Consider the following 15,463-nt stretch of genomic DNA (forward strand, 5'->3'; position numbering starts at 1 on the left):
TGGTGTAGGGGGTAATATACTGGTATGGATAGAAGATTGGCTGGCTAACAGGAAACAAAGGGTAACCATAAATGGGTCGTTTTCTGGTTGGCAGGATGTAATGAGTGTGCCACGGGGATCAGTGCTGGAACCTCAACTTTTCACAATTTTTATAAATGACTTGAAGGTACAGATGATACGGTTGCTAAATTTGCCGATGATACAAAGATAGGTAGGGAGTAAGTTTTAAAGAGGACGTAAGGAGGCTACAAAGTGGCACAGATAGTTTAAGTGATTGGGCAAAGATCTGATAAATGGGCAAATATGAAATTGTCCATTTTTGCAGGAAGAATGAAAAGGAAGCTTATTATCTAAATGGTGAGAGATTGCAGAGCTCTGAGATTCAGAGGGATCTGGGTGTCCTAGTGCATGAATCACAAAAGGCTACTTTGCAGGCACAGCAAGTTTTTTTTTAAAATCATTCACGAGATGTGGGCTTTACTGGCTGGGCCAGCATTTATTACCCATCCCTAGTTGCCCTTGAGAAGGTGGTGGTGAGCTGCCTTCTTGAACCGCTGCAGTCCATGTGGTGTAGGTACACCCACAGTGCTGTTAGGGAGGGAGTTCCAGGATTTTGACCCAGCAAAGGAACGGCGATATATTTCCAAGTCAGGATGGTGAGTGACTTGGAGGGGGAACTATCAGGTGGTGGTGTTCCCATCTATCTGCTGCCCTTGTCCTTCTAGGTGGTAGTGGTCATGAGTTTGGAAGGTGCTGTCTAAGGAGCCTTGGTGAATTCCTGTAATTAGGAAAGCTAATAGAATGTTCTTGTTTATTGCAAGGGGAATTGAATATAGAAGATGGGGGGGTTGTACTTGAGTTGTACAGGTCTTTGGTGAAACCACATCCGGAGTACTGTGTACAGTATTAGTCTCCTTATTTAAGGAAAGATACAAATGCGTTAGAAGCAGTTCAGAGAAGGTTTACTAAACTAATACCAGGAATGCATGGGTCATCATATGAGGAAAGGTTGGGCAGGTTAGGCTTGTATCCACTGGAGTTTAGAAGAGTAAGAGGTTTCTTGATCAAAACCTTTAAGATTGTGAGGGGACTTGACGGGGTGCATGTGAAGAGGATGTTTCCTCTTGTGGGAGAATCTAGAACTAGGGTTCACTGTTTAAAAATAACAGGTCACCCATTGAAGACAGAGGTGAGGAGAAATGTTTTTGCTCGGAAGGTCGTGAGTCTTTGGAACTCTCATCCACAATAGGCAGTGGAAGCAGGGACTTTAAATATCTTTAGAGCAGAGCTAGATAGATTCTTGATTAACATGGGGGTTAAAAGTTACCGGGGGAGGCAGGAATGTGGGGTTGAGATTACAATCAGATCAGCCATGAGGCTTGAAGGGCCGAAGGGCCTACTCCTGCTCCTATTTTGTATGGTCATGTGTGTGCACAGCTGAGCGTGTGCCTGTGTGGGTGAGTGTGTGCCTGTGCGGGTGAGCAGGTGAGTGTGTGTGCCTGTGTGGGGTCAGTGTGGCCTGTGTGGGTCAGTGTGTATGTGTGTGCGCGCATGTGCCTGTGCGGGTGTGTGTGTGCCTGTGTGGGTGAGTATGTGTGTGGGGTCAGTGTGGCCTTTGTGGGTGAGTATGTATGTGGGGTCAGTGTGGCCTGTGTGGGTGGGTATGTGTGTGGGGTCAGTGTGGCCTGTGTGGGTGAGTATGTGTGTGGGGTCAGTGTGGCCTGTGTGGGTATGTGTGTGGGGTCAATGTGGCCTGTGTGGGTGAGTATGTGTGTGTGGTCAGTGTGGCCTGTGTGGGTGAGTGTGTGTGGGGTCAGTGTGGCCTGTGTGGGTGGGTATGTGTGTGGGGTCAGTGTGGCCTGTGTGGGTGGGTATGTGTGTGGGGTCAGTGTGGCCTGTGTGGGTGAGTATGTACGTGGGGTCAGTGTGGCCTGTGTGGGTGAGTATGTGTGTGTGGGTTAGTGTGGCCTGTGTGGGTGGGTATGTGTGTGGGGTCAGTGTGGCCTGTGTGGGTGAGTATGTACGTGGGGTCAGTGTGGCCTGTGTGGGTGAGTATGTGTGTGTGGGTCAGTGTGGCCTGTGTGGGTGAGTGTGTATGTGTGGGTCAGTGTGGCCTGTGTGGGTGAGTATGTGTGTGGGGTCAGTGTGGCCTGTGTGGGTGAGTGTGTGTGTGTGGGTCAGTGTGGCCTGTGTGGGTGGGTATGTGTGTGGGGTCAGTGTGGCCTGTGTGGGTGGGTATGTGTGTGGGGTCAGTGTGGCCTGTGTGGGTGAGTGTGTATGTGTGGGGTCAGTGTGGCCTGTGTGGGTGAGTGTGTGTGTGTGTGGGTGAGTGTGTGTGTGTGTGGGTGAGTGTGTGCCTGTGTGGGTGAGTGTGTGTGTGTGGGTGAGTGTGTGCGTGTGTGGGTGAGTGTGTGCCTGTGTGGGTGAGTGTGTGTGTGTGTGGGTGAGTGTGTGTGGGGTCAGTGTGGCCTGTGTGGGTGAGTATGTGTGTGGGGTCAGTGTGGCCTGTGTGGGTGAGTGTGTGTGGGGTCAGTGTGGCCTGTGTGGGTGAGTATGTGTGTGGGGTCAGTGTGGCCTGTGTGGGTGAGTATGTGTCTGTGGGTCAGTGTGGCCTGTGTGGGTGAGTATGTGTGTGGGGTCAGTGTGGCCTGTGTGGGTGAGTATGTGTGTGGGGTCAGTGTGGCCTGTGTGGGTGAGTATGTGCCTGTGAGTCAGTGTGGCCTGTGTGGGTGAGTATGTGTGTGGGGTCAGTGTGGCCTGTGTGGGTGAGTATGTGTGTGGGGTCAGTGTGGCCTGTGTGGGTGAGTATGTGTCTGTGGGTCAGTGTGGCCTGTGTGGGTGAGTATGTGTGTGGGGTCAGTGTGGCCTGTGTGGGTATGTGTGTGGGGTCAGTGTGGCCTGTGTGGGTGGGTATCTGTGTGGGGTCAGTGTGGCCTGTGTGGGTGAGTATGTGTGTGGGGTCAGTGTGGCCTGTGTGGGTGGGTATCTGTGTGGGGTCAGTGTGGCCTGTGTGGGTGAGTATGTGTGTGGGGTCAGTGTGGCCTGTGTGGGTGAGTATGTACGTGGGGTCAGTGTGGCCTGTGTGGGTGAGTATGTGTCTGTGAGTCAGTGTGGCCTGTGTGAGTGAGTGTGTATGTGTGGGGTCAGTGTGGCCTGTGTGGGTGAGTGTGTGTGTGTGTGGGTGAGTGTGTGTGTGTGTGGGCGAGTGTGTGTCTGTGTGGGTGAGTGTGTGTGTGTGTGTGTGCGCATGTGCCTGTGCGGGTGTGGGTGAGTGTGTGCCTGTGTGGGTGAGTGTGTGCCTGTGTGGGTGAGTGTGTGTGTGTGAGGTGAGGGGAAGATGTGGTTGCCGATTAGCTGGGTATGGGGATGGTGGGGCGCGTTTGATGTAGTTGCCATTAGTGATCGCCCATTTTGTGGTGCTTGTGTAGACTAATTTGACTGCCTGTAACTCCTCAATCGAAAGGCTGGGATCTGTTTCTATTTTCAGGTGGAAAGGCATGCAAATTCGCGGGAGTACCGATCCAGATCTTGCACCTGGTCCCTGAGGTCGCTGCTTGCGCAGCTGAATGGCTAAGGAGGACTGCAGCCTCGGAGACCTTGGGTACGTTGGCACACACCACCCCCATTAAGGGAATTGCTGCAGAAGGCACAGTCCCTTTAAGGAGATTGCCACAGTGTGTGTGTAGCTTCTGGAATGTACCATCAGTTGGTGTGGAGGGAAGTGTTCAGTCAGGGTGCTTTGGCTAGTAGCTGCGGGGCAGTCTTGCCTGACTGGCTAGTTTTTTTTCCTTGGCCATCAATTCAAACAGGAAAAATGAATTCAAAAAAAATAAGGTCCCTTTAAGGGTAAGTGAACCATTGCTCCCATGGCCTCTCATCTCTACTTTTCAAATGTGCATAAAGTGGATTGTTTTGCAGTTCCAGCTTTTTATGACAGGTGCCCTCTGCACTTATTGTGCAGTTTACTGTGTGAGTGCAGCAGGAGACCCGTGATCTTACCTCAGCCCCAAAGGTATCGCACGGACTGTATAATCTACAAGCCTTTCAGATGATGGCACATTTTGGACCCAAGGGAAGAAATGAAGAGGCTGAGGCAATAGAACTATTCCAGGGCCTGGAAACAGCGCCCCCGTGTCCCAGAAAAACATGATGGCAAAGCTTCATTGCTTAGCTGGTCAGAGAACGGTGGGGCGGAGAGAGGGAAAGGGACAGGTTAAAAAAAGGGACAGGGAAGGAGGAGAGAGAAATGAAAGGGAACATAAAGCGGAGACAGACATAAGAGAAAGTGAATGTCAAACAAGAGAGAGAGAGAGAGAGACGAGTGTAAGGGAGAGACAGACAGCAGAGAGGAAGTAAGAAGGTGGAGTGGAGAAGACAGGAGAGAGCGGGAGAAGAAAAAGGATGGGGAAGGAGAGAGAAGAGGCAGGGGGAGAGAGGGAAAGGGAGGGGGGAGCAGGGAGAGAGGGAGGTGAGGGGGGCGAGAGACGGAAAGAAGTGGGGAGAGACAAAAAGAGGAGAGAGAAAAAGAGGGAGATAGGGAGAAAGGGGGAGAGGGAGATGGAAAGAGAGACAGGGAGAGGGAACTGAGCACAAGAGGGAGTTAGAGCGGGGAGGAAGTGGGAGAGAGGGGGAGCGGAGTGAGAACGAGAGGGAGAGGGAGATGGAAAGTGAGAGGGATAGAAAAGCTAAAAAATTGGTAAGAAGGGATGGAGAAAGAGGATAGGTGAGAGGGTAAATTGCTGCTGTTTACTGGTGCTCTTGCTGTGACCTGTTGTAGAGAACAGAACCACAATTCAAATAGTGAGTATCTGGGCAGAACATTGTTTATGGAAATGCAGAATGACCTGCAGACAATGGGAGAGCACGGAGAGGCGTGTAACAGGCACATCTCATCACTATGTAAATAACCCCACTCAGTAAATCCTCAGTGCCAGAGTCTCATGTAATCATGCAAAAGTACTCACTTGTCTCAGATCTCTGTTGATGAGAGGAAGGGGTGAAATAATTGACAGCATTGATGAAAACATGATGCAGTGAAAGTATCAAGGTGCATCTGCGAGTGACATGAATGCACTATGCCTCGTCTGTCTGATTTAACTCATATCAGCAGGGACCCATATGGAATCCTGGTCATCTCAATATTCTGCCAAACCTGCACCTAAAATGTGCTATAGTTATGTCAGGATGTAGGGCAGTATGGAGAGAGTTTTACTCTGGGCGGAATCGCCCCAGATTTGCACTACATATGGTAGCGGGGAGAGGGAAGACAGATGTTTTAGCTGCAATGGCGGGTTTTCGCGCCACATCACCCCAGTCCCGCCTCATTAATTATGCCACCACAGGAAACACGCCTCCTCGCTGGCAGGCAGACTCTTTGCCCGTCGTGCCATGACCTCGCTGCTTCCTCACGCAGGGCGCCACGTTTAAACTGTAGCTGCGTGCACACTTCCCAATGCTTGCAGCCCAGGACAGCTCCGGTGAAGACATGGTCCCAAAAGCCAAGAAGAGTGCAGCCCCCGTGCCCCCCCCCACCGATTCAGTGACCCATCCCTGGGACGCCTTCTGGAAGTCGTGGGGACCCGCCACGATGTCCTCTACCGTCGCTCTGGCCTCAAGAGGCCCATCAGTCTCTCCGCTCCAGCTTGATAGGCGATGGCAGTGGTGATCAGGGCCAATGCTGCACAGAAGAGGTTGGCCATCCAGTGCAGATAATCACTCTAAACTCACACGCTCACAAGCCCATCACACATTCACTGGCATCTCACACACTGCCAGCTCAAGGGACATCACCACTCGCTCTCTCACACACTTACCAACACATCTGGCCTCATCTCCTCCGGAGACTGCCTCCTCAGCCCTCACCATCTTGTACAGGTCAACATCTGCCCCCACACACACCCTTCCCCAGTTGAGCTTTCATCCTGCAGCCTCTTCCCTGGCCTGAGGCCACTTCTCCCCCTTCCCCAAGCAAGCCCTTGCTCTGCAGCCATTGAAAAGTCACCCCCACCTTACAGCTGGTCTGGTAGGTAGAGACCTGCCCGTGAAGCCCCCTAAAATTGATGTGGTGCTGTCTGTGAAGCCTGGAGCTGATGACAGCGAGTGCTGCCTGAAGCAAGGTAGACAAACAAACCTCAAAGTCCTGAGTGAAGTGCAGCTCACCAGGTGCATGTCGCTAATGTACAGTTGTGAAACACGTTGCCGTGAATCACACCGACGTGCTCAGATATCCAGTGCGGGAGATGATTCTGGCGAGCAAGGCTTATAATTAGATGCAAATGTATTAAAATGATGTTCCTGACGTCCAGTGCCGCCACTGATGGGCGGAGCTGACAATCGCAAACTGGTTTCACGATGGCGTAAAACTGATTTTCAACCTTCTCGCCATATTGTCCGCCATGACGCTTGACGCCAATGGGGATGGAAGATTCCAGCCTCTGTATCTGCTGTACCTGTCCTGGGAGTGTTTGATGGGGACCGTGCAGAGGGAGCTTTACTCTGTATCTAACCCCGTGCTGTACCTGTCCTGGGAGTGTTTGATGGGTACAGTGTAGAGGGAGTGTTACTCTGTAGCTGTAACCATATTGGACATGCCCCTTGGGTGGTGGGTGATCTGACAGGGTCAAGGAAGCTCGCACAACAACAGGTATCACTATTCCCACATGCTGGCTCAACATTTATTGCGGGGAACTCATAAGAAAAAAGTCGCAATCTAGAGTTATTGGTTGATATAAATTGATCCGTTACCTGAAACAAAGCTGGAGGGAACTAAATCTCGAGTTTCTTTTGGGAAGTGTGAGAGATATTCCCAAATCTTCAGCAGCTGAAGGGGAATGCCCTTCTGCCCTTCATCTCCTATTGATGCATCCTGGGAAACTGCAAACTGTGCATGCTTTTCCATGTGATGGAGTCTACTTGACATTAGGAATCAGCCTTGTGGCTGAATCCAGGCCCCTCTCACTCTCTCTCTCTCTCTGAGTCTCAGTGACAAGAAGCAGGCCACACAGCTGTGGTTTGAATGGAAGGCTTTAAGCAGTGCTTGCCTTTGCTCCGCAACAATAGAATTCAGGGCTGCCGTCGCTTGATTGGAATAAACGGATTGAAAAGAACCAAATAAACTGAAACTGATAAAAGTAAGCTGCTGATTTAAAATGGCACGGCCTGCTCTTGGATGTTGGGGGTGGGGGTCAAAGATCATTTGGTCATCGCATTTTTAAAACACCGTCCTCGGATTTCCTGAGCTGAGCCGAATAAAGATTTACGTGAGTCACGAAAACATATTTCCATGATATAAATAATTATATACGCGCGCACACACACACTGTGACGTTAGTGACAATTGAACACTTCACCGTTGTTACCAGGGCAACTTCTAGAAGTTCTTTTTTGATGCGTTTCAAGGGAAGCTCGATGAGCGTAGGGAAAAGGCACAGCAGGTTATACTGGCAGGTTGAGATGAAGGAGGGGTGGGAGGAGGCTTGTGTGGAGCGTAAACACAGCCATTTGGACCAGTTGGGCCAAATGGTCTGTTTCTGTGCAGTACATTCAATATAAGCCAACATAATCATAGCCAACAAATTTCCAGCGCCTTTCATCAACCCATAAGTAAAGATCGGTTCCGGCCTTCACTCATTGTGAGGAACCCCTCCAACCCCAACCCCATAGGCGGGCTTCACCTGAGGTCGGACGCATGCGCTGGGGGTGGGACCACCGCTGCCCAACACAAGCAGCTCGTCGTTTACCACGTAAACTCAGCCTCAGTTCAGAGCCAGTTGTACTTACTGTAGGCCGGAAGGGTGCAGATGTCACAGCGTCCATGCTCAGCTGCTTCCCTCCGGGTATGCTCTTCCTGCGCGAAGACCGACCAGGGTGATACTCTGAAAGACACAAGGCGGAAAGAAGGCTTCAATGTTTGTGCGGGGCAGGTCGCGGGGGTCAAACCCCACTCCAGGGGTTTGAGCACTTATTCAGAAGTATCATTGCTCTTTCCATCTGCCCTCTCAGTTGGAAGGCCCCATGGCACTATTTCAAAGAAGTACTGACCAATATGTATCCCTCAGCCAACATCACAAAAAACAGATAATCTGACTTACTGCTGTTTGTGAGAGCTTGCTGTGCACAAACTGGCCAACCCAAAACCTGCACTGCAGTAGTTTCTTTCCTGCATAAGTTTCAGATGATAAAATTGTCAGCTGAGTGTCTAACTGGACCCAACCCAAACCAAAAGGCTACCTCCAATTTGAGGTCTTGTGGCTCAATGGTAGCCTCCCTACTCCTGGGCCAGAAGCTCCAGGTTCAAGTCCCACTTGGGGGCCATGGAAGGTGCATTCATAACGTGGCCAAACAGGTTGATTATCAATCTTAAATCCTTCCATTAGGCCCGATGGCAGGCAGTAAGAGCAGGAGGCAACAATAAATCGCAGCAGTACTTTGCCAAATGTAATCATAGGCCCATCCACTAGAAGTCCATGGTCACTAATGCCCTCCTAGGGCATGGTACCTGAAGGAGGAGGAGGACCTCCAATTCAGTGCCCTCTCATTTTTACCTTCATCTTTTTTGAGGAACCCTATTGAATGCCTTCTGAAAGTCCATGTAGATAACATCCATAGGCATTCCCTTATCCACCTTGTGAAAGCCTTCTCAAACTTGACTAATAAATCATATTCCCCTAGCAAAGCCTTTTTGGCTGTCTTTCATTGGTCCATATTTGCTCAATTGCTCAGTCACTCTATTCCAAGTGCCAAATTCCAGGAGGACCCCCCCCACATCTGAGGTTAAATTGACAGGTCTGTAATTACCCGGTTACTCTCTCCCATACTTCTTAACTAAAGTAGCAACTTTAACAAAATTTTCCAATCTAATTTCAAATTCATAAATCTAGAGACCTTTGAAAGATTCAGACCAATGTTGCTGCAGTTTTCTCACCTGCTTCTTTTAATATCCCACAGTGTCAATCTGACTCATCTGTTTTAAGTCCCATTATTTTCTCCATTATCATTTTGATAATATATTGAATCCTACAAGTTCCTCCCCTTGATGTATTTTTAGTTTCCCTTCTATTACTGGTATTTTATCCTCTTCTTCCACAGAGAAAATAGAAACAAAGTGCTCATTTAATAAATCTGCCATTACTTGGCTGTGTATTATGATAATTGCCTGTGTCTTTTTTTAACAGACCTGCATCTCCCTTGGCCACTCCTAATATATTTATAAAACCTTTTACTATTAGCTTTAATATAAGTGGCAACGTTCATTTCAGAATACTTTTTCTCACAGCTTTAGATCCTTTTGGATTAATATTTCTCCCAGTCCATTGGATTAGCACTTGGTATCTGTGTGAGACAAGTCAAACTTTTGCTCTCTGTAAGGTTATGTAATGTCTTGTTTCATACCAAATACTTCTTTGGTCGCACCCACTGTTTTTCAATAGGTTCACTTGTTGACAGCTCAGCCCAGTTTAACCCGTTGTCCAGATTACAGCTCATTCCTTTCAAAGCCGGCCTAACTTAAATTTAAAGCCTTGGTTTGCGTGTGAGAGATTTCTCCTTCTCGAATTTAGGCTTAGAGTTTCACGTAGTCATGGAGACACCGTGGTGTATTCAAAATGGCACTGGGAATCCGGATCCAGAAGAATCGCCCCAATTTCGGACAGATCCTTTTTTACCCCGTAGAGGAACAAGGACAAGACGTGACTTGCAAATGGGGGAAACCTGAACTCAGCAGGGCCATTCGAACTCAGTGCTGAGTTCAAACAGACCCCATTTTTACTGGAGCGTGGGCCGTATCCTGCAGGGTGTGACTTAAATTGTTTTTTTAGGCTAAATGTAAATGCTTGTAAACTATGGATAAGGTCTGTGGAACTGTCAACTGTCAAATTACTGCGATCCCCTGTCCTTTAAAATTTCAAACAATCTATGAAAAAATCTATGCTTGCAGATTCAATAGTGTTTGTTGACATAACCCTAAGTGCTATCATTACAGCATTCTATTGTTTGACTGCTTCCACACCTATCGTTATCACAGCAGGGGGGTGTAAGTTCACAGTTTGATTAGTAATCTCTTGGAGCTGTCCAAAACTTGCTGTCTTTGATGTGGGGTTATGAATGCAAATGTCTGCTTTTATAAGGGATTGAGTACTTGAGGGTATTTAAATGTATTGAATGGGCTTTCATGAATGAGAGTTTTTTTTTAATATAGTGAAATCTGTAATAGATATTTAGACCGTCATTTGATTCCATCTCAACATGGCTTCTGAGGGCTGCCCATGTGGATACGGGGTGAGTTAGCATGGAAGGTGTAAGGGCAAATGGTAGTGGATGGTTATGCATAGATTGGTGTTTGGAGCACTAAGTTGGCATTGTGGCTAGAAGGGGCATTGGGGGTGGGTGGAGGTTCATAAGTTGGCATGACTGGGCATTAAGTTGGCATAGGGACTAAGGGACCATAGGAGTGGATGGGGGCATAGGTTGGCATAAGCTGGCATGTATGGGCATGGGGGTGGGGGAGGTGGCGGGACTTGGTGCCCCCGATTCCACACTTGCCCCCTGGAATGAAGAACCCGCCGTTCAGGGCACCTTTTTCTGAGGCGGGTGCAGCAAGCCAATGCAATTGGGCACGGAGAGTGTCATGCCCCGTTACCCGATGTCTGTTCAAAGTAATCAGGGAGCAGGCAAAGAGTGGGGGGTGGGAGGGACAGGTAGAGCTCGATCGGGGGCCAGTGATAGGTGGAGGCCAAGAAGAGATTGCCAAAGATGTCATAGACAAAAGGACAAAGGGGTGTTGACGGTGGTGATATTAGCTAAAGGATGTGCTGATGGGGACATTAAGGGTAGCAAGCAGGACAAGCTAGTGGCAGATGGCCCTAGTGGGGGGTGAGGTGGGGGGGAAGGGATCGAAATGGGCTAAAAGGTGGAGATGAAACAATAGATCGAAATAAATTTAAAAACAAGTGGGAAAAGAAAAATATAGTTGTAAAAAAATTATAAATTATTGGAAAAAGGGGGGTCAGAAAGGGGGTGGGAATGGAGGAGAGAGTTCATGATCTGAAATTGTTGAACTCAGTATTAAGTCCGGAAGACTGTAAAGTGCCTAGTCGGAAGATGAGGTGCTGTTCCTCCAGTTTGCGTTGAGCTTCACTGGGCCTTGTACTGGGCCTTGCTGATCATATGACTATGGCATACAGCCCAGGCCGAACACACTGCTGAGTGGCTGTACATGGAGGGGCCCAGGTTCATGCAAGGCTATAGTATCACTTGTAGCCAGCCTGCCTGACTTAAAGACAATGAGGTGCATTCCGGCTACAGCAGGGGCTGAACCTAGTTAAAAGAACCTAAGTTAAAAGAGAGGACCAGGAAGAAGTTACAACAATGGTGCAACAGGCCAGGCAGCCCCAAGATTCTCAGAGACCTTGATGGAGGCCTTCATGATGCTGGAGGTGGACAAGAGGGGCGAGCTCCTCTTCCCTCAGGGAGCCTTGAAAGCTCTCCAGACATAACGCTGAGATGGCAGTCGGAACAGACAATCGTGGCAGTCAATGCCAACAGCCGAGCCCTGAGGGCCTGGATGCAGTGGCAAAAGAAGTTCAATGAGTGGTCAAGGTCAGTGAATGTGTCTTCAAATGCCATATTCAGAAACTGAGCTGGACCAGCCATGCAAACACTGTGGGTACAAGAGCAGGTCAGAGGCTAGGAATCCTGTGGTGAGTAAATCACCCCCTGACTTCCCAAAGCCTGTCCAGCATCTACAAGGCTCAAGTCAGAAGTGTGATGGAATACTCCCCACTTGCCAGGATGAGTGTAGTACCAATAACTCTCAAGAAGCTCGACACCATCCAGGACAAAGCAGCTCACTTAATTGGCGCCCCATCCATAAACATTCACTCCCTCCACCACTGACAGCAGTCTATGCCACCTATAAGATGCACTGTTGTAACTCACCAAGGCTCCTCAGACCAGCGATTTCCAAACTTGTGGCCTCTGCCAATTAGAAGGACAAGGGCAGCAGACACAGGGGTACACTACCACCTGGAAGTTCCCCTCTGAGACATCATCTTGACTTGGAAACATATCACTGTTCCTTCTTTTGTCACTGGGTCTAAACCCTGGAACTCCCTCCCTAACAGCACTGTGGGTGTACCAACACCACATGGACTGCAGCGGTTCAAGAAGGCAGCTCACCACCACCTTCTCAAGGGCATTTAGGGATGGGCAATAAATGCTGGCCCAGCCAGCAACACCCACATCCCATGAAGGATTAAAAAAAGTCTTACAAGCTGTAGCCTGATACACTGCTCCATATGTGCCTCCCAACAGTCAATGCCAACCATGACTCAAAGCTCACATTCATAGCCTCGCCTCACCCCCGCACAGTTAACGCTCCTGGAAGCCGCACACTACCAAACGAGGCTCACAGTCACCTTCACTTCCTAGCGCTGAGACTGCAGGTCTGGTTTCAAGAGGTGACGGAGTTATGCGAGCACACCCTTGGTGAAACGCAGACACAAACGTTTTGCTGCTGGTTTAGGTGGAGATGAGAGGTGTGTTCCCAGAGAACCCGAGGTGGGTATGGCCTCCTGCTGAGAGCCCTCCTCCTCATCCTTCTTTCTCTGCAAGCAGCTTCCCTTCCCTGTTCCCTCTGCTCCGTCTTACTGCAGCCCAAGGGTGGCCTGGCCCTCCCACGACTGGTAGCAAGTGGTATGTTCAAGCTGTTGTGACCACAAACGATGCCTTCCACACCTGCAACACCACTCCCTGCAGACTTAAGCGACTAATATCAACTGGTCCCAATGCTCAGCACTTCCACAAACTCAAACAGAGCCACTGCAACAGAGTAGCAACTTACCTCCAAGTTGACAATGGTCTTTTTAAACAGCGCTGGTGGCTGTGCGTGTGTGCGTGTGTGTGTATGTGTGTGTGTTGTGGGGGGAGGTCTTCATGCTGCTGAACGCATGTTCAGTTGTGCGTTTTTAAGAGAGGGCATTAACTCAAGCGGTGAACTCCAAAATGGCAGGTCTGGGGCAGTCAGATATCACAATCTGCTTACTCTGCACAGCTCTGGCACGCACACATTACCGCCTCACACACCATGCCCTCGCCAATGTGGCATTCGGCATGAGCTGCAGTGGGAATGGGCAGACGCAGCACAGACCCCCAGCTTTTCTACTAAACTGGCACCTATAGCCAAAAGTACCAACGCTTACAGAGGTGAATTATGCGAGCATTGGCCTGAATTTTACTGACGGCCTTCGAACCCCGACTTCCGGCAGCAGGACCAGCTCAGCAATTTTACCATGGGGTAGGCAGGGGAGGCACCACATTGTCCATCTGCAAGGCGTACTGCCCAGTTAAGGATGGCAGGTGGTCTCCTGATGCTGCCAGCCCAATCAGAGGGCCAATCGGAAGCTTTGGCAGCACTGACAGGAGAGGTGAGTGCCTCCGAGACAGGTAGGAAATCTGAGGCCTTCAACAGCTAAGTTAAAAAAAAATGAAAAATTCGGGGCATCAAGAGTCAGAGGGGAAAACCCCCTTTGGAACCCGGGGTTGGGGGGTGCTGTTTTCCCCGCCTGCGCGTCTCCCCCTTCCTTTGGGACACTGTGTCTTCTGCCCCGATGCCCCCCCACCATCCCTGACCTCCACCATTACCCAGGTTGCCACAGGAAAGCCACCTCTCTAAAGCTGGCAGTGTCACCCTGATGTTGGCAATGGCATAGTGGTATTGTTGCTAGACTAGTAATCCAGGGTAATGCTCTGGGGACCTGGGTTCGAATCCTGCCATGTCAGATAGTGGAATTTGAATTCAATAAAAAATCTGAAATTAAAAGTCTGATGATGACCATGAAACCATTGCCGATTGGCATAAAAACCCATCTGGTTCACTAATGTCCTTTAGGGAAGGAAATCTGTTGTTCTTACCTGGTCTGGCCTACATGTAACTCCCCAGACCCACAGCAATGTGGTTGACTCTTAAATGCACCTTAAGCAAGGCCAATTCCAGATGGGCAATAAATGCACCCACATCCCATGAATGAATGAAAAATAAAATGCCCTTTAAGGACAGCAGAGCTGCATCGGGGAGACATTCTTCAGTGGCTCCCTGTTATTTTAACGGACACAGCCCACCACCCGGGGGCCAGAAGAACTCTGTCCATCGTTTCATCAATGCTAGGGCCTCAACTATTTACAATCTACAACAGTGATTTAGACGAGGGCACTGAGTGTAACAGAGCCAAACTCGCTGATGATATCAAGCTCGGTGGGGGTAAGTTGTGAGGAGGGCAGAAAGAGGCTGAAGAGAGATCTAGACAAGTTGGCTGAGTGGGCAAGAACATGGTGGTTATAATACATTGCGCAGAAATGTGAAGTGGTAGGAAAAATAGAAAAGCAGAATATCTTTAAAAGATGCGAGACCAGGAAATGTTGGTATTCAAGAGACGTCCTTGAACTATAGAGAGTCAACAGGCAGGTATAGCAAGCAATAAAACAAACAACCTGCTTGCCTTTATTACAAAGGGATTGGGTTAAAAGGCTTCAGTTATATAGTACCTTGGGGATACCACATTTCCGTCTACTTATTAAACGAATGATATACTAGTCTTAGAGAGAGTGCAACCAAAGTTCACTAGACTGATTCAAGAATGAGGTGATTGTGCAATGAGGAAAGATTGAGTAGATAGGCTAGGTGATCCCATTGAAACATATAAACTTCTTAAGGAGCTGGACGGGGTAGAAACTTGGGGGAGGGTGGAGGGTTGTTTCCCTGGTTTGGGAATTTCGAGCACGTGCTCACTGTCTCACATTAAGGGGTCAGCCATTTACTATTGAGATGGGGAGAAATTCCTCTACTGCGGGTTAACTAAAAGCCTACGTAGAAATTAAAATCTCCCCTTGTAACTGAGACATGCTGCTCTATATGTCAGCATCTTGCTACTCCATCACTGCTGCTGGGAGGTCAACAGACAGCTCCGATCACAGTCTTGCTTCCTTTGCTGTCTTTAAATTGAACCCATGCTCCATATGATTAAGAAAAGAAAATGCTGGAATTACTCAGCAGGTCAGATAGCGTCCGTGGAGTGAAAAGCAGAATTAACACTTTAAGTCGATGACCTCTGGTTAGAACTGGAGAACGTTAGAGATGTAACATGTTTTAAGCAGGAGTTGAGGCAGAGGGAGGTGGTGGGGAGGATTAAAGGGAAGCTCTGTGATAGGGGTGATATGACAAATGGGATGAGGGTGCAAGGCAAAAGCGGGTGATAAGCCAGTCCGTGTCCATATGCAACAAGACCTGGACAACATCCAGCCTTGGGCTGATAAGTGGAAATAACATTTGCACCACACAAGTGTCCGGCAGTGACCATATCCAACAAGAGAGAATCTAACCATCACCCTTTAGATTCAAAGGCATTACCATCGCTGAATCTCCTACTATCAACATCCTGGGGGTTACCATTGACCAGAAACTGAACTGGAC

At 49.1% G+C, this 15,463-nt stretch overlaps 1 protein-coding gene across 2 annotated transcripts in view; it reads right to left on the minus strand.

The window, feature by feature from the left end:
* The window catches only part of LOC144695689 (ras/Rap GTPase-activating protein SynGAP-like), a 492,301-nt gene that overhangs the window by 194,653 nt on the left and 282,185 nt on the right, over positions 1–15,463 (minus strand). For both annotated transcript variants that reach the window (XM_078566635.1, XM_078566630.1), the window contains one exon: positions 7,780–7,874. In XM_078566635.1, coding sequence (XP_078422761.1) covers positions 7,780–7,874 — 95 coding nt within the window. The remainder of the gene's footprint in view (positions 1–7,779; positions 7,875–15,463) is intronic.

The sequence above is a fragment of the Cetorhinus maximus genome, chromosome 21, assembly GCF_964194155.1.
Source record: "Cetorhinus maximus chromosome 21, sCetMax3.hap1.1, whole genome shotgun sequence".
In the NCBI taxonomy this organism is placed as follows: Eukaryota; Metazoa; Chordata; class Chondrichthyes; order Lamniformes; family Cetorhinidae; genus Cetorhinus; species Cetorhinus maximus.